This window comes from Piliocolobus tephrosceles, chromosome 1, assembly GCF_002776525.5.
Source record: "Piliocolobus tephrosceles isolate RC106 chromosome 1, ASM277652v3, whole genome shotgun sequence".
NCBI classification, from domain to species: Eukaryota; Metazoa; Chordata; class Mammalia; order Primates; family Cercopithecidae; genus Piliocolobus; species Piliocolobus tephrosceles.
This window is the reverse complement of record NC_045434.1, coordinates 10,902,510-10,926,606: the sequence shown is the minus strand read 5'-3', so window position 1 is coordinate 10,926,606 and position 24,097 is coordinate 10,902,510. Positions and strand designations below refer to the sequence as shown.

The following is a 24,097-nucleotide window of genomic DNA, read 5'->3' as shown; positions in this document are numbered from 1 at the left end:
TCTCAATCTCCTGACCTCGCAATCCACCCACATTGGCCTCCCAAAGTGCTGGGTTTACAGGCATGAGCCACTGCTCCTGGCAAAAAAGAAGTGTTCTTTTCATGAGTAAGGATAAAAATTTGTTTACGATTAAAGAAATTATTGAAGACAACTAAAATAAATGTCAAATCCCAAATATACTTTGTTTTCACTTTCTCAAATGGAAGGTTTTTTTTTCAGTTTTCAATACTTTATTGAATATTTATACATAAATCACTTACATGAAAGACTTCTAATTGTAGGACAAAACATAATCAGGGGCTGGGCTTGGTGGCTCACGCCTGTAATCCTAGCACTTTGGGAGGCCAAGGTAAGTGGATCACCTGAGGTCAGGAGTTTGAGACCAGCCTGGACAACATGGCAAAGCCCTGTCTCTACTAAAAATACAAAAGTTAGCCAGGCATGGTGGTGGGTGCCTGTAATCCCAGCTACTCGGGAGGCTGAGGCGGGATAATCGCTTGAACCTGGGATGGTGGAGAGGTTGCAGTGGGCTGAGATTGCACTACTTCCTTCCAGCCTGGGCTATAGAGCGAAACTCTGTCTCAAACAAACAAACAAAAAACATAATCAGGTAGGAAGTGCATGCTGTATATAATAATTTTCTTTCATTAATTATGTTCCCAGAGAAGTCGGGCTATAGTAGCTCAAGTCTAGAATGAAAGGGGTCACCATATATCTGAAGGTAGCTCATCCTGTTTGCCAGGCGTGATTGTGAGAAAGTAAAGTCTTGTGTATGCTAACCTTAAACCCAGATCTACAAGGTGACAAAACTACCATAATAATCGAACACTCATTATATAGCTTTAGGCAAAGCTAGAAATTAAAAATTTTCCCCACCTTTGGCTTCCCTACTTGAGCCAGTTTCTTTTCCTTGTGCATCTGTAGCTCATCTTCATCTGCTGTCTCTCTACCTCTCTTCTAACTCATGTTCATTTGCTTAAGGAAAATATATTTTCCTTATTCTATATTTTGAGCCACAAAATAGACACCATCAGGACAAAGATAATAATAGTACCAGTGACATACAGATTAGGAAATAGGGAAGCATTAAATTTTGTAGTAATTTGAGTAATAACAAAGAACCAAGAACATAGACTGTAAGAGAGCCCAGGTGTCCTTTTCAGAATGGGCCCAAAAGTTTCCAGGTACCTCCTCATTTCCCCCAGTCATCTGCCTTTAGCAGCCTTCAAGAGTTTTCACATTGCTTTCTTTCCTTTACTAGTTAGTTGTGCTCTAATATGTTATTTTTCTTCACATATTTGCAGTATGTTGTCTCCATCGGGAGTCACAGTGGTTTGTGTGTGTGTGTTTGTGAATTTTGTTTCACAGTCACAATGAAAGTTAACTTGTAACACAGTCCATTAGTATTTGTTAAATCTCTTCTTTTTGTAGCTGGGTGTGGTGGTACACACCTGTAGTCCCAGCTACTCAGGAGGCTGAGGCAGGAGAATCACTTGAACCTGGGAGGCGGAGATTGCAGTGAGCGGCGGTTATGCCACTGTGCTCCAGCCTGGGCAGCAGAGCGAGACTCCATCTCAAATTTTTTTTTTTTTTTTTTTTTTTTTTTGCTGCTTTACTTTTGTGAAGAATGTAGACAGAAACCTGTCGGTTTTTATGTCACCATAGTTGTGCATTTAACTTTATGTGGCTATGCATTCACTGCAAAGCTTAAAAGACCTATCTTTCTTTCTCTTTTTCAATGACAACTCAATTGGTCTATAAGCATCACCAAGTAGCAGTAATAATGGTTATTATACATTCTATATTTAGTATGTGAAATATGTCTCTAAAGAATGATATTTTCTCTTCTCAGGATTAGCTAAGGTCTTCCTCAGACATTTTTATCATATTTATTTCCAAGCTAGAGTATGCCTCAGAATAATAATCAAAGAAGAAGGGGTTCAGAAAACTTGAGAACAAGCACGTAATCCTGCAGCTCTTGGCCCGGGCTGATTTGGCTGCCCTGTCTGAGGCAGTAATTGCAGGTGGATGAATACAGCAGGCACTGCTGGTAATTGTGGATGGATGTATACAGCAGGCACCGCAGGGTGAAACTGCTGCTTTATTGTCTCCAGTGTGTTTGAGGAGATGGTGCAAATAAAACAGCAACTTGAGCCAATCCGTGAGTCTGGAGCCAGATGCATTTGTGGCATTCATTAAAACGAATGTCTGCTTGGATAAGAGTTTAAAAAGCAAAGCATATAGAGCAGGATCAGTGGGTTGCTCCCCTTTTCCCTAGGCACAGCTACACTTTAAGATCATAGAATACTGTACATTTAAATTCCTTTTGAATGTGATTTTTAGGAGAACTGAAACTGAATTTTATATAGATTTTTAATTGAAAATCAGAGCATACTGATTTAACACTAAGGTGAAGTCAGCTTTTTTTTTTTCGTTTTTTTTTTTTTTTGAGATGGAGTCTTGCTCTGTCGCCCAGGCTGGAGTGCAGTGGCCAGATCTCAGCTCACTGCAAGCTCCGCCTTCCGGGTTTATGCCATTCTCCTGCCTCAGCCTCCCGAGTAGCTGGGACTACAGGTGCCCACCACCATGCCCGGCTAGTTTTTTGTATTCTTTAGTTGAGACGGGGTTTCACCGTGTTAGCCAGGATGGTCTCGATCTCCTGACCTCGTGATCCGCCCGTCTTGGCCTCCCAAAGTGCTGGGATTACTGGATTTTAAATCCAGTTTTAGTTGGTTTAAATACAACTCCATTAATTACTAGGTGTATGACGTTGGACCAGCTAGTTAACTTCTCTAAAGGCTGGTTTTTGTGATCTGTTGAGTGAGAGTCATAATAGCAGCCTCACAGATGGGTTGTGGGAATTGCATAAGATCATGTCAGGAACGTTCCTAGTGCAGTGCCTGACAACAGCACAACGCATCAGAACTATTATTTTTAAATGTAAGGAAAAGAATGTATTAGTTGTATTAGGTGTTGTTATAATACTACCAGGCATTATCCTTTCGTCTAGTTTCCTTTAGAACATTGTTTATTTTCATGATTCACATATAAAATTTGTTCATTGACTGTAAGTGAAAACAGAAAAGTTGTCATTTTATTCTTTCAGTTTATTCAGGATGATTGTGGTCATGTGTCATCTTTCTCTGAGTTCTTATTTCTTTGATGTTGTATCCATATGAAAAATTCTGTGATATTATTTGTAGAATCGTGGTGTGTGATCAGCACCAGTTTGGCATAATTATATGGTCAAACAGGAAGTAAATCAATTCTTCAGTATTTGAAATTGGCACATAATCCCATGATTTCTCTTATTAGTGGTCCCCAGTTAGGGAACTTATGGAGTTACTGTAAAGAATTCACTAATCTATATAGGCATAAAGCTTCGAGTGTTGATAGAGAAAACAATATGACCCTTAAATATGTGTTAAACGCTATTATGATTAATGAAACATATTTCATATGAAAGCCATACTGGTTTTAGAGTGTTATTTCATCATTTTGTTGTTGTTCTAAGGCATAAAAAGAGAAATATACCAAGATTATCACATAAGGGTAGATGAGCTTTATTCATGTTTAAAACAGGCTCACTTAGAAAAGAGTGAAAATCCCCACTTTACATTATAACTTTTCATGGATTTCACTTGGAGTTTTAGAAAGTAGATTTTGGATGCCTGTTTGTTTCTCCTAAGTATCTAACAATGCCATGTCTTGTGTCCTGTAGGCAGTTAACAAGTGGATGCCTATATAACACTTAAATGACCTTGGCTTTAAATTGCACTGCCTTATTTCCTCAGCAAACTCCCGTAATAGCTTGAGGGTAGTTGAAGAACAGAAAACCATTTCATTGAAAAGTTTATTTAAAATGTAAGAAGTCTAGAAAGCAGCCATTTGTAATCTATCCCATATATGGCACAGCCATTGACACCAAAATTCACTTCTCTCTTTTAGATGGGAATGTGGTGGAACCTGACATGTCTGCGGGGTTTTGCCCAGATCACAAGGCAGCCATGGTTTTATTCCTTGACAGGGTCTATGGAATTGAGGTTCAAGACTTCCTCCTCCATCTTCTTGAGGTTGGCTTTCTGCCAGATCTCCGGGCGGCTGCTTCTTTAGATACGGTGAGATTGAAGCAGTGGACTTCCTCCTCTTTTGACTCTTCATTCTGTGCCTTATGATATTCTTATATATATATGTATCCATTGATTAATTTATTGACAATGAATGTTTGTTGAGTACCTGTTATATTTTCAGGTAAGCCATGGGTAAACCGAAAATAAAACTAAGCTATGTTCTCAAGGAATTCACTGAATAAACTGACAACCTCAGGAAACTTCCCACTGACCAAAAAGAATATGATAAGAATTCTGATAAGGTGCTATGGGATTCAATAAGAGGTTCACATAACTCTAATTTGGGAGGTCACAGTGACTCCTGTTAACCTCTGTTCAGTATCAACCTCCAAATTGGCCTAAACACTTATGCTTCTCAATAAAAGCAATTAAAGAATTACGATGATTTAATGGATATTGTTGAGTCATTATCATCTTGGTGTCTTCGTTTGTTAAGGTACAAATGGATTGAATTCTGTTCTGTATATTGGGTGACCCACACGGCGAATCTGCCATTATCAGCTTAAATGTTCTTCTCTTTGAAACACTGTGGAATAAACTGAAGTTCTAAATGTCGTTTTAGTAGTTATACTACTATACACATTTAATACCTACTTTCATGTGCTCATTAATTTTATCAGTTCAATGTGCTTTTTTGATTTCAAAGTACATCAGGACTTGAGCTGACAGTAGCCCCTTCACAAAATATACGAGAGCAGAATCACAAAACTGAAATGAAAACTTTTTTTCTTTATTTTGCATATTCAGATGAAATTCTAGACCTGAATAGTGTGGATGATAACATAGTAATACAGTTATCCTTTGATTATTGGTGCTGATAGACATGAGAAGAATAAATATGAATCATAAAGAGAATCCAGAAAGAATTTTTGCGTATGAGATCTACTGTGAGAATAAGCGCCTCTCTTTGCCTAGCAAAGGAAAATACTCACATCTGTGATATTATCGTCGTCTTAACGTTGATCCTACCATTGATATTTAATGATAGAATCTGAACCTGTTAAGCTTTTTGAGGAGATAGGTGTCATTTCATTCATTTTTATCTGTTTATGAACACTTGATAGTTGATTGTTTTTAGTGGTAAAAATCATATGAACCCCACATTTAAAGATATAACTGAAGAATACATTTACATGTCCTCATAGCGCTATCATCTTCTAGATAGTGAAATTATATGTTCCCATGTTAATCCCTTTGAAAGTTATCTACTGCCAAACACAAATGGCCTTCTACTCTCTGATTCTTTTTCAGGCGGCTTTGAGTGCTACAGACATGGCCTTGGCCCTCAATCGGTACCTTTGCACAGCCGTCTTGCCGTTGTTAACAAGATGTGCTCCTCTCTTTGCTGGCACAGAGCACCATGCTTCTCTCATTGACTCATTACTTCATACTGTGTATAGACTTTCTAAGGGCTGTTCACTTACCAAAGCTCAGCGGGATTCTATAGAAGTTTGTTTACTCTCTATTTGTGGGTGAGTGGATGACAAATTCTACGCCAGCTTCTTCTTTAAAAAACAGAATTTACAGTGTGGCTTTTGACAAATTATTTGGAATTTTGGAAACATTTTCCATACCACAGATTTAATTCATTTTATGTAGTCCCATATACTGAGGTATGAGTCTTCTCTGAGCGCCCTTGCTCCCAGTCGAGTTCCGGAGTGTTTCTCCAAGCCTCCCTAGGGTACCCAGCTGTTGGATATAGCTTTTGACCAGTTACAGAATACTATTCTGGATGTTGGGAGTGGGGAGAAATTGTGTCGGGAGTCCTTGGCCACTTTAGATGAGATGAATAGATCTCCCCTTTTGACTGTGTTTGATGATTTAACTCCTCTTCTAGAAGAGAAAAGAAAAAAGGGACTTCTTAAATATAAAATGTGATACAGCATAATATTAAAACCATATTTATGTGGGGCCATGATGAAGGCTGAATATTTCCTCCAACCTGGAAAACCATTTCCTATCAGTAGAAGTGCTAGAATGTGTTACTGTGAAAACCAGAAACGTGTCTCGCCCTGATGAAGTTTTGCCTGTGAAAGTGAGAATTTCTCAAGCCCCTAGAAAGATCATGGCTCCTTTGTAACTGCTCCATGGACTCTTGCCTGGCAGTCCCTGGGGGAAGGGCACGTTTTCACCCATGGTAGAGCGTCTGGGTTGAGAGCCAGATGGCACTGAAGGAGGTGGAAAATCAGAAGTGTAGCTCTTTAACTTCCCTGATCTAAGATTCTGTAAAACTGAACCAAAACGCCTCACTCACAGAGATTTTCTAAGTGTTAAACGAGGTAAAACACTTGCCGTTGCCTGACGCAGTAGATGTTCACTATGTATTCATTTTCGCTCCCTTTCTTCTCTGGCAAATTTGCTGTCTCAGCCATTTTTCCTCCTTTCTGTTCCGATATTCCCTCTTCTTTTTGCTTCTTACCATCCATTGGAATGAGGGAAGGGACATTTACTAAAACTAATGTAGGAAAGTCTTAGGAAACAGTGGGGTCTGCATTTGTGAGTGGTTTGGAGAGGAAGGAGCAGAACAGAAACATCTTCTGTAGCAAAGAAGGGGTGGTCTTCAGATCTGGGGGATAGAGATGAGTTGGGAAATCTAACCTTATATAAAATTTACTAAGTAGCTGATCTTTGGACAAAGAACGTCTAATGAATACCATCTGAAGAGAGGTATAGATTCAGGTCCTTGGCTTACATAATGTATTCTAATGAATGATCTACTTAGTTTAGACACATTTCTCAGCATTATTAACATTAACTTTGTTCTAACAGACAACTGAGACCTTCTATGATGCAGCACTTACTCAGAAGATTAGTATTTGATGTTCCATTATTAAATGAACATGCAAAGATGCCTCTTAAAGTAAGTATAGGAAATGTGTGTAGATATTTGATGACTGGTTTCTCTGACTTTATTTTCTATGACAACACATACATTTCTTAGATACATCATGCTTGATGCTGGAAAATGTCTCCCAATTATTGAAATGGGCATTTAGAAGTTATAGGAATGTATACAGCAACTTTCAATAAACAAGTTCTATAAGATTATAGAAATCTTAACAATGATTTCAGTGGAAACAATGGAAATAGAAATCAACGGGAAAAAGATGAAGGACCACAGGGAAAATATAAGCCAAGATATTCTTAAGTTGGAAAACATGGTAATAGGCCTGGCCTAAAATATTATCAGAAACCTCGAGGGATAAAGACCAGGCTTTAAAGACAACATTTTCTAAGTTAATGATCACATGACAGGCTCCAAATGTCACTTCATAGGGTTCAAAGATAACCTCTCTGTATATGCAATTATAGTTTGTCACACAGTATAGAAAAATCACTGGTATTTTTTCTAAATTTATTGTTCTGTTCAGGATCAAGTCTCATTCTATCTTACTGAGTTGGGAATGTTTTCTTGTCCTTTAATATCATAATCTAGACTCACAATATAGAATACAGTGTTTGCATCAGAGTTATATAGTAATGTGATGGATTTTTTAATAGATGACCACTCTGCAATGCCATCCAGTAGCACTGTTTTTCCCCAATGGCTACCCAGTACTAGTGCTGAAGAAGTATGAGATATGAAGAGTCTATATGGAGTTGTTACAGTAAACATCCTGGATATTTAGCAAAAGTAATCTTTCTCTGTGAAAACTGACTTTGGTTTAATAAATCTAGATACATTAGTGAATTAGATAAAATAAATTATATCCTTGCTAAAAATTCTGCTTTTATGTTTTTTTGTCATCTAAAATGGTCCTTGTCTTGCAAAATTTTTTGATACAAATATGCTGGAAAATTCATGAAAAAAGATACAGTCTCATGCTGTTACCCTTATGCAATAAAACTCTTTTACATTAGAGATATGTGTAAGCCAAGCATATTAGATCTCAATATTTCACCATTTGTGACTCCTAAATTGTGTGGATATGTGGATGTGTTCATTTTTTTGTAACTGAAAGCAAAAGTAAATGAGTTTTAATATTTTAACAATAAGACATTCAGCCCACATCAATAACAGTAATTCTTACAATTTATTTTCTTCCTTAGATATAGGAAAGAGTCGAAATATGTATAGTCATATAGATCAGTTTATTAATTTGACAAATATAGATCAAAAATAAATTATCCAAAGAACTACCAAATAATTGAAAGATTCTCTGCTTGTCCTTGACATTCCAGTTAGTTCTAAACAAGCAACATGCATAGGTGAAAATGCAAGGAGCAGTGTAGACAATCAGTAAAGTAATAAGTTGCATCCATAACCCCCAAAGAAATGTAGACAAAGAAGTGATCCAAGTAGAGCGGTTTTGGAAATTGACTTGGAGAATTAAGTATTGAGGCAAGCCACAGGGAGGCAGAGACGGAGCAAAAAGAATCACAGACATATAGTTCCTTTATTGTGCTTCTGGGCCATCCTGACATCAGTCCCTTCATTTTACATGTGGATTGCAAGATATTAATAACAATTCATAAAATTATAAGTAAATGATTAATGTAGAACTCAGGGATACGTAGAATCCAAACAACCTCATAAAGAATGCTGTACAAGATATAGTTATTTGTAAAATTGGGCATTTAGTCCTCATATTGTAATCAGTGTTAAATTTGAAAGAGACATAGTGTATCAGTCGGGGTTCTCTAAAGGGGCAGAACTAATGGAATAGATGTATATATGAAGGGGAGTTTATTAAGGAGTGCTGGCTCACACAGTCACCAGGTGAAGTCCCACAATAGACCATCTGCAAGTCAAGGGACTGGGAAGCCAGTCCAGGTTCCAAAACCTTAAACGTAGGGAAGCCAACGGTGCAGCCTTCAGTCTGTGGCCAAAGACCCAAGAGCCCCTGGTAAATCACTGGCGTAGGTCCAAAAGTCTAAAAGCTGAAGAACTTGGTGTCTGATGTTCCAGGGCGGGAAGCACCCAGCACAGGAGAAAGATGAAGGCCAGAAGACTCAGCAAGTCCAGTCCTTCAACATTCTTCTGCCTGCTTTGATCCTAGCCCTGTGGGCAGCTGATTAGATGGTGCCCACCTAGATTGAGGGTGGGTCTGTCTCTCCCTATCCACCCACTGACTCAAATGTTAATCTCCTTTGTCAACACCCTCACAGACACACCCAGGATCAATACTCTGCATCCTTCAATCCAGTCAAGTTGACCCTCAATATTAACTGTCACACATAGTATACACAGTGATAGTATTCTCCAAGAGAGGTTACGTGGGATTGAGCAATTTCACTTCAGTTGACCTTATAATGTAGCATTACAGTGTCATATGAGGAGAAATGAAAAAAAAAATCCAAAAGGTTTTGATAGCTCATTGCTTTTATAATTGTTTTCCCACATAGCTGCTGACAAATCATTATGAAAGATGCTGGAAATATTACTGCCTGCCTGGAGGGTGGGGAAACTTTGGTGCTGCCTCAGAAGAAGAACTTCATTTATCAAGAAAGTTGTTCTGGGGCATTTTTGATGCCCTGTCTCAAAAGGTAATTTAATATTTTGTGGATTTGTTTGTATCAGTGAAATGGCACAAAGCCACGCATTCTTAGTAAGATAGTATTCCTAGTTGAATACTGTCTTTGCTAACCAAGACACATATGGCTTTATTTTTTCTCTTTTCTCAACTTCATAATAAATGTTGAAAATGCAATTTATATTTATTTTTCTTGATCATTATGGTAGCATTTTCCTTGTGATCGTAACACTGTTTCTGAATGTACAATGGCTAAGCGTTCAGGAAATGACGCACAGGGTTGATAAGTTTCTGGTGCATTTGGATTCAGACTCTCCCTAGTCCCATCTCCAATCTTGTAGAGGCCAAAGAAATTATATCCGATACAAAAATATAAAACATGAAATCTTATGTAATTGTAATATCCCGGTCCCCTGCTAAAGTCTCCAGCTTTGCTGCTATGGAGCTTTAGATACCTTCACTCAGTGTTGTATTACATATATGGCATTCCCTTATAGTTGCAAAATTTATAATGAATAGTTCATATGTTTTCAGATGGCTGGCAGGTGTTGATCTTAGAGAAAAGGCAGAACAACAAGTTTCGTATGTTCATGCTTAAATTAATCAAAATTAGTTTGAATTCCCAGATTGACATTATTAGATGATTGGAGTAGTAGAACCACAAGTTTGGTACATAATAGAGGAATATTTGTCTGCAATTACATTTGGTAGCAACACTTTAATGCTTTTTCTTACTGAATTTCCTTTGGTAAACTGAGTCCTTTTAAAATAATGTGTAAGTATTTTTTAGAATCATTTACATTTATTTAACATTGAACATTTAAAGTGAAATAATTTAAATTATTACTTTTATTTTTTAGAAAATCTATAAATATAAATTTAACTTAATACTCAAATACCTCTTCTTATAAATTTTTATCATGCATACTTTCTATAGAATTTCTTTTCCAGCTCAGAATTTTATTTTTCAAACCTTTATAATGCAACATGGATCGGTTAAAATTTCTCACTCTCTAGAATGTTATGCTTTCTGTATTTTTCATGTATACTCATTATAATATACAGGAATTATCTATAACTATAAGGAATGTAGTCCCTATTGACTGAAATTATGTTTATCTTGTAACGATATTTTACACATTGACAATATTAAAGTTTACTTCATTTCCAATGTGTTGGAGAGTCAAAGATTTTATTCTCCTTAAACTGAAACTGCTGCAGCTTTTTTTATGTTTGTAAATCTAGCTGCAGCTTCTTTTATGTTTGATGGGGTTTTAGGCTCTGTGTTTCATTTTCTAGAAAAAGAATTATCAGAGAGTTCAGTTAGCCCAGGGTAATTCACATTTTCTTCTGCAACCTTCTGTAGCCCTGATGATCATGCTGAGAACTTTTGCTATATAGTAATTTCTTTTTTGGTCCTCCATTTTTCCCAGAAATATGAACAAGAGCTTTTCAAACTGGCACTGCCTTGCCTGAGTGCAGTTGCGGGAGCTTTGCCTCCAGACTACATGGAGTCAAATTATGTCAGTATGATGGAAAAACAGTCATCAATGGATTCTGAAGGGAACTTTAACCCACAACCTGTTGATACCTCAAAGTATGGACTCTTTCTATTGCAGCAGATTTTTATTGTAAATGATGTGTGAAGTCTGAAATTGAATAAGGTACTAAAGTGAACTTTCTCTAATACATGCCCCCTTTGAATTGGTATCCTTTTAATAGGGGTCCTTTTAATTTATAAAATGATAGTAATAATAATAATGATTATACTAATATCAGAAATAGATAAGATGTACCTTCGAGGATATTCTTAACACAATCAAGACTCTGTATATGTAATATCTATAATAGAATTAAGAAAGTCTGTCAGTTATATTTTTAGTTGAAACATCACCCTAAATGTTTATTAGTAACTACGAATCAACCTCTATATAACATCTTTTACTTAGGATATTCCCAGCATGCACTGCAAAGCTGTTTCTGTGAGTGGCAAGGGAATCCCTTCACCCATCACTACATCTCAGCAAGGTGCAGGGTTAACAGCTAATGTTCAGCTTGATAAAACACAGCACAAGATGGAAGGGAATATCGAATGAGAATTTTTCTGGAAAATTCAGCGTGCAGTTAGAATGCAGTTTGACAACCAAAACTAAAGATGAAACAACATTCTTTAACATTATGAAACTTGTTACATGTACTTAGTTGCAAAAATTGTTCTACAGATAGGATGTTTGGGAACTTCAGGTGTTTGAAGTCTGAGCATTTTGTTGTTGTTGTTACTGTTTTTAAGTAGGACCATGGTTCTCCATGTGCAAGAAAAGCTGCCTCTTCATGCCACATTATCTTACTGATTCCATGGTGCTCAGCAAGATCAGTTTTAGCAAGGTAGACACTTGGTAGTTCTTATCCACGGCTTCTGAATTTGCTTGGGAGTTCAACTTTGAGGCTTCTGAGTGGCCCCCAGCTGATTTAGCTTCCATAACCAGATCAGAATTTCAACCTGAGTGGTATGCCATTAGTTTGATAATGCCTTAAATTTGCATGTTTGGTCTTTGATGACAGTCCTGTGAGAAAAGACCCTTTCCCCCAGCCCCCAGTATTTGGCTTATGTGATTGATCTTTTGTATCTCCTCCGAAGTAAGTAAACCAATATATCACATATTCACATTCCTACATGGGTAAGTTTGTGGTTTGCTAACATATGATCTAATCTGAGATTTTTAAATATCAGAACAATGTCATGGTTTTGGTGTTGGTTCATTAAATCCAATTAATTAATAAGTGTGGGCATGGATATTAATTTACCTAGGCTTGCCCCTTTGGGGACTTCTTAACAGATACAGGTTTATGCGGTGATATCAATGATTTCTAGATGATTACAATTTTTTATATATTGCTTCTTAGGTATGTGTATGTCTTATAGTTCAATTACTGTTAACTGCTGGAAAACAACAACAAACCATCTTATACTAGATTTTATGTAGAATTGTGTTCTCAAAGTTAATACTTTAATAAGATATATTCATTAATGAATAGAATTTTATATATATATATTTGATTTTCCATTCATAGATACGTTTTGAGCCTTAGATTTACCATCAGACTTGGTCATCATTTGCATGTCCTCAACATCAAGGAACTAAATATTCATTTAAACACAAAAGGAGTCAAGAGTAAATATTAACAAAAAGCAGGAGTTAATGATTTTCCCTATAGTTAATACTAGTAACATTTACAGCGTTATTTGTGGGCCATGAATATTTAAAAATTTTAACACATCACTACTAAATTTAGTGCTTGTTTTTTCTTTATTGTGTTATCTATTGTCCTAATCTTTGAATGTATTTTAATTATGTCAATTTATATATTTAATAATAATTGTTATTATAGTTTTATGATGTTTAATTTGTTATGTTAGCACATAAACTATGAATCAATATAAGATGAGCAGATAGAACATTATCTGCTTGACTTTTCTTATATTGTTCTGAAAATAGAAAAATGTAATTCTTTGTTAAAAGTAATGTTTAACAGTTAAAATTGAATAAGATATAAGCATTCATAAGCTGTGAGTAAATGATTAATACGATTCCTATAAATTCTGTGAAAATCAAGCTCTTTTGTCTTTACTTCTCTCATAGTATTACAATTCCTGAGAAGTTGGAATACTTCATTAACAAATATGCAGAACACTCCCATGACAAATGGTCAATGGACAAGGTAAAAAGAGAATTACATTCTTATTCAGTAGTCATTATTAATGACTGGTCACTGTTCAAATACTTCTGACCACGACAGTGTTCTCTTTTAAAATGAGAACTTGACCTAAATTAGGAAAAAATACTTAATTATAATTAGCTTATATAATAATATAATATTTAGCTAGCTCTATCATTAACACAAATATGATACACTTATGAATAAGCACTATTTTAAGCTTTCAAAAGATCTATTAATTACATTATAAATATAGTTTCTATAACATGTTGTTTATCGGAGTAAAAAGCAATGATCACCAAGGGCTTCAGGAGGAAATGGTGACCCCCGTTCAGAATTCACCTTTTAAGGAAACTTTGGTTTTATATGTAGGTTTTTTGGGTTTATTTTTTGAGTCCTGCTCTGCCGCCCAGGCTGGAGTGCAGTGGTGTGATCGTACTTCACTGCATCCTGGAACTACTGGGGTCAAGCGATCCTCCTGCCTCAACCTCCTGAATAGTTGGGACTACAGGTGCACACCACCATACCTGGCTAATTGTTAATATTTTTTATAGAGATGAGATCTTGCTGTGTTGCCCAGGCTGGTCTCCAACTGTTGGCCTCAAGCAGTTGTTCAGCCAGCCTCAGCCTTCCAAACTGCTGAGATTACAGGCATGAGCCACCATGCCTGGCCAGGTTTTAGGTATAGTTCTATATCAGATAAAATCTTGAAAATTCTTAATCAGGATTTAACAATTATTTACCTTTTCTATTCTTCTGTTGTATTTCTTACTACCAACTAGATCTGCAGTTTACTAAAAATAGATTACATTGGCCAGGTGACTTTTTTTTGTGTTTTCAAGAAAAACAACACAAATGAGAAAACTAAAGTGGCTGCATCTATGAGATAATTTCTACATATTATGAGATTTTCTAAAGGAAATCTTATGCCTGAATATTCACATTTAAGTTGAGCTCAGTCTAAACTTGACAGAGGATAAAGTAGGTTCATCAGAGGAATTGAGTTGAGATGGTTCAAGAACCTAAAATACTCATATATTGATTTGGTAAAATGAAAATCAGACACCAAAGGCTGCTTCCAGAGGATGTGTATGCTTCGTAACAAATCAAGATCATCATGCTAGAGATGTCATATTGAGTTTCAGACATTGCCCTGGCCACTCAGTCTTTCAGTCCCTCTAAGAAACCCTTTTTTGCTGGTTTTGATAAGTATCTGGTTCTTCATTCAGTAACCGATTTACTACATAAGTCAGTAAGGCTCTATCTTTTGTAAAAACTCCACTAAGTACTGAGTGGGTGGAGTTGGTGATGGAGAGGAATATTACAGGAAGGTATTCCAGTCTAATTACTCAGACTCTGTAGGCAGACAAGAAATGATATAGGGAAATGGTGATATGTACAAATGGGCAAAATAATATGGAATGAATGTGTTGAGAGAAAATTTGATGAAAGAATGGATAAAACAGGTGGCATTATTCAGAGAAGACTCTGAGATGCATACTGTAGTTTTCCTATTTAAAATGCATGTTTTTTATTTACACTTCACAGGTAGGGTCCCAAGATGGGTCAGAATAGATATCCTTGGGACCATGCATCCCTCTAGCCTCCTCCTGTGGGAATGCTTATTGGCACAATGACAAGACCTTGGTCTGTTTAAGGAAGATTGGGTGCTTCTAGTCTCTGGATAAAAAGACTTGTTCTAGATGATTACTGAAAATACATCATACAATATATCCATGCAACAAAGCTGTACATTTACTCCCTGAATCTGAAATTTAAAATAAAAGAAAATAACATTGATTAGGATGGATATCTTTATAGTGACTTATGCTGGATAAAATTTCAATCTTAACCCTTACTTTAGTTCATTTTAGGTTTATTTTATCAAACATGCACTTAAACACCTGTATATCTACACCCTCTAAAATTAACACATGTAAAACAATTTTTAATGTTTGCTTTTTTTTTTAGTTGGCAAATGGATGGATTTATGGAGAAATATATTCAGACTCTTCTAAGGTTCAACCATTAATGAAGCCATATAAGCTATTGTCTGAAAAGGTGAGGATTTTTTGTTTGTTTTAGTTTATAAAGTTTTTATTCTTTTGGTAAATATTTTTGTTTGTTACGTATTTTTATATTAAAATGACTTCTTTATTTTAAAGTTGGTATTTTTTCTTTCAATGGCCCCATTTTAAAAAGCCTTCTTATATTTTGTGTTTTCCTCTCCATTCTTATTTTCTGTCAGCATTTCTGTGTTTATTCTCTTCTCTCCTTAACATTTTTCTTTTCCTTTTTGATTTTTATTCCTCTTCCGTATTTTTAAGTACTTTAAAAAATCTTCTTATCATGCTTAAGAGTTTCTTGGTGAGTGATGACAAAGTAATAATGTGCTTATTATGTATAGGTTTTCATATATTTGACTTCTTTGGGAAAAAAAATGAGTATCTTGACAAATGAAGTGAAAAGGATTTCACTTCATTGTGAGTCACATATATATTACATAAGCTGTCCTTTTGTTCTGTGTCTCTCCGTTGTAGTTTCTCTGTTAGGTCCTAGGAACCAGGTCCGCTAAAGGAAATTAATTGACCTTGATGCTATATAATGAACAAAGTGAGGATCCCTCTTAGTAACATTAGTAAAACTAGATCTCTGCTCACACACCGCTTTTAGAATTTTACTTTCCTTTTTTATTTTTAAATAAGCTATGCGCATCAAATTTTTAAAAAGTGAAGGCAGTCTATTCAAGAGCAAAGCGTTACTTAACGTTTTTATTTACATTCATAATATATCTGTTGTTTTTTTTTTTTTCTTCTCTAGGAAAAAGAAATTTATCGCTGGCCAATCAAAGAATCTTTAAAAACTATGCTGGCTTGGGGCTGGAGAATTGAAAGAACTCGGGAGGGAGACAGCATGGCCCTTTACAACCGGACTCGTCGTATTTCTCAGACAAGCCAGGTAAGAATTCATCATGGTGATGAATCAACTGTTTATGTTATGGACTAAATAATTTTGTTAAATTTAATTATCGGGTTTTTCTTAAAAATATTTGAAAGTTCTGAAGAGTCACAAAATTTAGAAGGGAGAGAAAAAAGCTATATTACCTTTTCTTTAGTTTCAAGGGAGGTTAAATGATGATTAAGTTACTGGACTCTATGTACAAGCCTTCCTTTTTCTGGCTAGTATAGAAGAAGTAACCAGCTGTAGGACATGGGTGAAGCTGGAAACCATCATTTCCGCAAACTAACACAGGAACAGAAAACCAAACACCACAAGTTCTCACTCATAAGTGGGAGTTGAACAATGAGAACACATGGACACAGGGAGGGGAACATCGCACACCAGGACCTGTCGTGGGGTGGGGAGCTAGGGGAGGGAGAGCATTAAGAGGAATACCTAATGTAGGTGACGGGTTGATGGGTGCAGCAAACCACCATGGCACGTGTATACCTGTGTAACAAACCTGCACATTCTGCACAAGTACCCCAGAACTTAAAGTATAATAAAACATTTAGAAAAGAAGAAGAAGAAGTACTCAGTTGTGAGGTCCTGAAGTTTTCCTAATGGAAACAGCACATCATGTTCATTCGCTACAGTTAGTTTGTCTATAAAGCTTTCTTCTCTTTCCAGTGGGATCTGAGGGTTGGTTCTTAGGAAAGAGTAGGATGTTCAGACAGTCATGATCCAGATCTAGAACGCACAGGGGTGCTCCTGTCTGCAGAGGGCAGGTATACAGCCACACAGGCAGAGCAAGAATTCACAGAAGATGTTGCTACTGGACCATGTCATGGGAGTTCAACCAACAAGCAAGACTCTACCCATAGGTCTTCGCTGCTCAAGGTGGCAGGAGTAAAGGCACAGCCTTGATGTGGAAACACTGGGGTTCAGGGTGGACACTAAATGCCACCCATTAACATTTAGTCACAAGGTCATGTGAGCTGCTTACCTTTGACCCTGTCATTTCTCCTGGGAGCTAAACCTATCATTATTCTTTTCTTGACCCCTCAGCTCACTATATATGTGGTTTACACCAAATATTGTTTATTCTTGCTATTTACACAGATATCCTTTTTTTGAAAAAAAAAAAAAAAAAAGAGAGAGTCTAACAGCATGTGCTTCACATGCTCCATAGTTGAAATATACTTTTTTTTTGTATCATTTCAAATTTTTTTTTTTATACTTTAAGTTCTAGGGTACATGTGCACAACGTGCAGGTTTGTTACATATGTATACATGTGCCATGTTGGTGTGCTGCACCCATTAACTCGTCATTTACATTAGGTATATCTCCTAATGCTATCCCTCCCCCACTCCCTCCCCACAATAGGACCCGGTGTGTGATGATCCCCTTCCTGTGTCCAAGTGATCCCGTTGTTCAATTCCCACCTGTGAATGAGAACATGCGGTATTTGGTTTTCTGTTCTTGCGACAGTTTGCTGAGAATGATGGTTTCCAGCTGCATCCATGTCCCTACAAAGGACACGAACTCATCCTTTTCTATGGCTGCATAGTATTCCATGGTGTATATGTGCCACATTTTCTTAATCCAGTCTGTCACTGATGGACATTTGAGTTGATTCCAAGTCTTTCCTATTGTGAATAGTGCCGCAATAAACATGCGTGTGCATGTGTCTTTATAGCAGCATGACTTATAATCCTTTGGTTATGTCCCCAGTAATGGGATGGCTGGGTCAAATGGTGTTTCTAGTTCTAGATCCTTGAGGAATCACCACACTGTTTTCCACAATGGTTGAACTAGTTTACAATCCCACCAACAGTGTAAAAGTGTTCCTATTTCTCCACATCCTCTCCAGCACCTGTTGTTTCCTGACTTTTTAATGATTGCCATTCTAACTGGTGTGAGACGGTATCTCATTGTGGTTTTGATTTGCATCTCTCTGATGGCTAGTGATGATGAGCATTTTTTCATGTGTCTGTTGGCTGTATGAATGTCTTCTTTTGAGAAGTGTCTGTTCATATCCTTTGCCCACTTTTTGATGAGGTTGTTTTTTTCTTGTAAATTTGTTTGAGTTCTTTATAGGTTCTGGGTATTAACCCTTTGTCAGATGAATAGATTGCAAAAATTTTCTCCCATTCCGTAGGTTGCCTGTTCACTCTGATGGTAGTTTGTTTTGCTGTGCAGAAGCTCTTTAGTTTAATTAGATACCATTTGTCAATTTTGGCTTTTGTTGCCATTGCTTTTGGTGTTTTAGACATGAAGTCCTTGCCCGTGCCTATGTCCTGAATAGTATTACCTAGCTTTTCTTCTAGGGTTTTTATGGTTTTAGGTCTAACATTTAAGTCTCTAATCCATCTTGAATTAATTTTCGTATAAGGAGTAAGGAAAGGATCCAGTTTCAGCTTTCTACTTATGGATAGCCAATTTTCCCAGCACCATTTATTAAATAGGGAATCTTTTCCCCATTTCTTGTTTTTGTCAGGTTTGTCAAAGATCAGATGGCTGTAGATGTGTGGTATTATTGCTGAGGGCTCTGTTCTGTTCTATTGGTCTATATCTCTGTTTTGGTACCAGTACCATGCTGTTTTGGTTACTGTAGCCTTGTAGTATAGTTTGAAGTCAGGTAGCGTGATGCCTCCAGCTTTGTTCTTTTGGCTTAGGATTGTCTTGGCAATGCGGGGTCTTTTTTGGTTCCATGTGAACTTTAAAGTAGTTTTTTCCAATTCTGTGAAGAAAGTCATTGGTAGCTTAATGGGGATGACATTGAATCTATAAATTACCTTGGGCAGTATGGCCATTTTCACAATATTGATTCTTCCTATCCATGGGCATGGTATGTTCTTCCATTTGTGTCCTCTTTTGTTTTCAGTATTGATGGAACGTATCTCAAAATAATAAGAGCTATTTATGACAAACCCACAGCCAGTATCATACTGAAAGGGCAAGAACTGGAAGCATTCCCTTTGAAAACTGGCACAAGACAGGGATGCCCTCTCTCACCGCTCCTATTCAACATAGTGTTGGAAGTTCTGGTTAGGGCAATCAGGCAAGAGAAAGAAATAAAGGGTATTCAGTTAGGAAAAGAAGTCAAATTGTCCCTGTTTGCAGATGACATGATTGTATATTTAGAAAACCCCATCGTCTTAGCCCAAAATCTCCTTAAGCTGATAAGCAACTTCAGCAAAGTCTCAGGATACAAAATCAATGTGCAAAAATCACAAACATTCTTATACACCAGTAACAGATAAACAGAGAGCCAAATCCTGAATGCACTTCCATTCACAATAGCTTCAAAGAGAATAAAATACCTAGGAATCCAACTTACAAGGGATGAAATATACTTTTAAATAAATTGAGTTCTGATTTGGGCACGTTTTACATTAAATTGTCTTTGGGATGTATCATATATGGATGGAAACTATAAAAGTGTGTTTTATCTATTTTTTTGTTTCTTTACACTTTTCTAAGTAAAATAGCTTTTATTTTAATCTGTTTCAACAAATGCTGAGCACAAAATGCGTACTAGGCAATGAGAGTACAAAGATAGCAAGACAGTTGTAATCCTAAAAGTCATAAAATAGTGTTAGATAAGGTCAAGTTAAATCTACTACAACATGGTACAGAAAGGGTGAGACTAGTGGTATGTACCAGGCATTACACAGTGTAGAGAAAGGGATGATTTTTAAAAATTATTCTGTAAGGCAGATAAGAAATAAGAAATTACTGCAAATGCAGATGACTTTAAGCTTCATGAAAAATAAGGGAGATTCTTCCACTGCTCTTAATAGCAAAAATTATGTACTCTAATTTAAAATCATATATATTTTATATCACCCCTCTTTCCCTTTCTCCTTTTTGTTCTAATAGTAAGCCCTTAATAGATCCTATTAACCCGTGGAACCATCTCTCATGTCTTAGTGATTTTTACAGTGACATGTGATTTTTGAAATTTATTCTTAAATCTCGAATGTGATTTCAAAATATTAGGTGATGCTTGTGCCAGAGGCACAGTTTGTAAGGTAAGAGGAAGGGCTATGGAATTTCACCACTTGGGCTTAAATCCTAGTAGTGCTGCTTTTAAAAATGTACTTTTGGGTACTTGATCTCTTTGTGCCTCATTAAATGTGAACTCTTATTGTTACTATTGTTATGTCAGTATTTCTGTTGAGAGCATTTATTGAGAGCATTTCATTGGTGGTAAATGAAAAAGTATATTTGTGTTTGTAGCACTTTGGCCTATAGGTGGGAAAGAAAGAATAGTTCTGTCAGCCTCAGAAATGGGGAGCAATATACACCGAAGGCCACAAATCTATGTATAACTCTTGCCATTATTTTCGCCCAAAGGTTCTTTAAGCATAAACCAATATTATTTCAAATATTAACATAGATTGTCATTTCTCCATTACTTGCCTTATAGTTTTTTGTTTTCCAGCTATCATCTTGTTAAACTTGTCTTTTTTCTGTTACTGATTTCTTATGTGATTATTAAGCAATTTTCTATCATGTATAAACTCTTCTGACTAAAGGAACACTTTATAGCATCTTTTTCTATAAGGAATGTAAATGGATGAGTGAAGATCATGTGTAGATGTGATTCTGACCCTGAATGCCTCAGCTTTTTTTTTTTTTTTTACTGGGGCTCAGCACTCCCTCAGGGACGTACAGGTGGCCCCTGGTTAATGACAGTGTCTAGCACAGCCAGCCTGGGTTGACGTTCTGGTCTCACCCCTGAGTACCTAGCTAGTTATGTGAGCTTGGGGAAACTGGTTAACCTCTGTATGCTGCAGTTTTCTCATCTTTAAAATGAAGCTGGTATGAGTCTCTGCTTTGAAAGAATGTTGTGAGTGTTCTCGTTATGATGCTTGTTAATCACTTAAAAGAATAACTGGCATATATTTCAATATAGGTCAGCCATAATTTTTGTCCTTATTATCTTTATGTGGATCAATAACCTGGTGAATGTCCTTTGTTTGCCATGAATACCAGAGGAAGACACGAATCCTGATTTCAGGAAATTTACCGCCCACTTAGGGCTTTAGAATTTGCACACGTAAGACAAACATAAGGGTATGAATAACACCGGTATCAACTCGACAGAATATACAATAGAGTATATAAGGGCTGACAAAAGTTACAAGAAGTTGATTGGAGAGGGGTTAACTGGATGGGTTTTGACCCCCTCCTTAGTAGGGATACTAAAGTCAACAGCAAAGAACATTTCTGAGAATCTCAGGCATATCCCACAGGTTTTCAACAATTACTTGTTTGCTCCTGAATTCCAATGCCTTACCTCATATCCATTTTTCAGTACTACAAATGTAGGATAAAAACTATTTAAAACAAATGAAAAAATAAGCTTATACCCTGGAAGGGGAAGGGAGATTAGAATGAAACTTTTGGAATGTGTTACTTATCTAGAGCTAAAATACAGGATAGAATAGAGGGATGATGCATTCATTCCTTCAGCAGATATTTATTGAGCACCCATTATGTATGCTGCATTGTCCTAAGTTTTTCAGATACATCAGTGACAAAATGGACAAAAATATCTGCTGTCCAGGAGCTTACATTCTAATGGGGGAAATAAACAATGGATAGAAAGGCCAGGCATGGTGGCTCATGCCTGCAATCCCAGCACTATGGGAGGCTAAGGCAGGGGGATTGCTTGAGCCCAGGAATTTGAAAGCAGCCTGGGTAATATGGCGAAACAACATCTCTACAAAAAATAGAAAAACTAGTCAGGTGTGGTTGCACGGCACACACCTGTAATCCCAACTACTCAGGAGGCTGTGGTGGGAGGACTGAATAAAGCCAGGAGGTTGAGGCTGCAGTGAACTGTGTTTGTGCCATTTCACTTCAGCCTAGGTAACAGTGTAAGAGAGACCCTGTCTTCAGAAAAACAAGTTCTAGCTATGCTATGATAGAGTATGATAAATGTCGTGAAAAAAGAAAACACAGCATAGAAAGGCAAATTGGGAGTGCAACGGGGAGATTTGGAAGGTGTTTGGAGGTGAGTTTAATATGGAGCTTTCAGGTAGATTTCATTAGAAGGCAAACTGAATAAAAACCTGAAAGAGTTGAGGGAGTTACACAGATTTGGAGGAAGAATGTCCCAAACATTGCACATGTGCTAAGGTGGGAGTGTTTGGGAGATAAGGAAGTGAGTGAGGCTGGAATCCAGTGAGTAACATGAGGGTACGGTGATCTCAGGGGCCAGGTCCTATAGGACACTGGGGACCATCTTAAGGACTTGGATAAGTGCTTTGGTGTTAGAATCACTTTCAAAATTTGATGCTGCTGTTTGCTATCTACATAATATAGTTTATGACTTTTAAAATTATTTAATTTCTCTTGAGCCTCTTTTCTCTCATTTTAAAATGGTAAAAAGTAATACCTACCGTTCAGAGTTGTTCTGAAGATAAAATGAGATAATCTGTGTGTCCTGATGCCCACACACCTGGTAGTTGCTACTGCTGTTGTTAATGCTAATAAGATTAGTATGAATGTTAAACCCCCTGGCTCCAAGATGGTGCATAGTCCAGGGACTATGAAATTGCACAAGACCTGGCCAGTCTTCTGATTTCTGTGTATCTGAAGAAGAAAAACAGGCAATTAAAAGCATAAAAAGAATCTGTCCCTAAATAAGCAAATATTTACCTACATTATTAAAACTGGCCTCAAGAACTTAAAGTGAAAAACTTGTAAATTTCAGTTATATAAGGAAAGTGGTTTAAAGGGAGATTAAATAGTGGGAAATCTATTTTAGGAACAAATAGAAATATAGAGTTATTGCTATCAATAAAATTTGCAGAAAGTCTAATATAATTTGTCATCAGTTTTAAGACATACACTTGCCCTATTTTAATATCTGTGAGATTGGGAATCATTTTATAATCTTAACATTAATGAGAGATGGTATGTGTCAGATGCTGGGAATATTAATAAAGCCCAGCCCGTGCCCACATATTTTTGCTGTACAGTGGAGAAGACATTGCTTAGGGAAGAACAAAATAAATAGTTTGGAAATGTAATTCTGACAACAAAATGGAGAATGAGTTAGAGAAGGATGAGACTGAAGGCAGAAAGATAGACTCCTTAGGGGGATGTTGTAGACATCACAGAAAAACAACAAAAACCAAAAAATGTTGTGTCTGAATTAGAGAGAGACAGTGGAAACAGAACACCATGGTATGTCCCAGGGATATTTTTGAGGTAGACAGAATTTTGTGGCTGATACATGATAATAGATGAAGGGGAGTATATTAGTCTGTGTTTACGCTGCTGATAAGGACACACCTGAAACTGGGCAATTTACAAAGGAGGAGGTTGAATTGACTCACAGTTCCACGTGGTTGGAGAGGCCACACAATCATGGTGGGAGGTGAAAGGCACATCTCACATGGCAGCAGACAAGAGAAGAATGAGGAGCCAAGAGAAAGGGGTCTCCCCTTATAAAACCACCAGATCTTGTGAGACTTACTCCCTACCACGAGAACAGTACGGGGGAAAGCACCCCCATGATTCAGTTATCTCCCACTGGGTACCTCCCACAACAGGATGGAATTATGGGGGCTACAATTCAAGATGAGATTTGGGTGGGGACATTGACATGATGATGAAGGGGAATAATCTGAGGTGATTCCCTGGATTCTAGCTTGTGTCCCCAAGTTGATAGCCGTGTTAGGTGAAGTAAAGACCATAGGAGTGCTGGGGACAGCAAGCAGAGAATAATGGCTTTGATTTTGTATGTTGTAGTAGGCAAAATTATGACTCCCAAATATGTTCACCCACTCCTCACTACAATTGTATGGGAACTA

The 24,097-nt window shown here is 36.9% G+C and overlaps 1 protein-coding gene across 1 annotated transcript in view; it reads left to right on the top strand.

The window, feature by feature from the left end:
* Nucleotides 1–24,097, top strand: part of RYR2 (ryanodine receptor 2) — a 557,611-nt gene that overhangs the window by 365,577 nt on the left and 167,937 nt on the right. Inside the window, exons 49-56 of the mRNA XM_031934901.1 lie at nucleotides 3,949–4,118; nucleotides 5,382–5,602; nucleotides 6,900–6,990; nucleotides 9,477–9,617; nucleotides 11,038–11,201; nucleotides 13,246–13,324; nucleotides 15,293–15,382; nucleotides 16,142–16,279. Coding sequence (XP_031790761.1) covers nucleotides 3,949–4,118; nucleotides 5,382–5,602; nucleotides 6,900–6,990; nucleotides 9,477–9,617; nucleotides 11,038–11,201; nucleotides 13,246–13,324; nucleotides 15,293–15,382; nucleotides 16,142–16,279 — 1,094 coding nt within the window. The remainder of the gene's footprint in view (nucleotides 1–3,948; nucleotides 4,119–5,381; nucleotides 5,603–6,899; nucleotides 6,991–9,476; nucleotides 9,618–11,037; nucleotides 11,202–13,245; nucleotides 13,325–15,292; nucleotides 15,383–16,141; nucleotides 16,280–24,097) is intronic.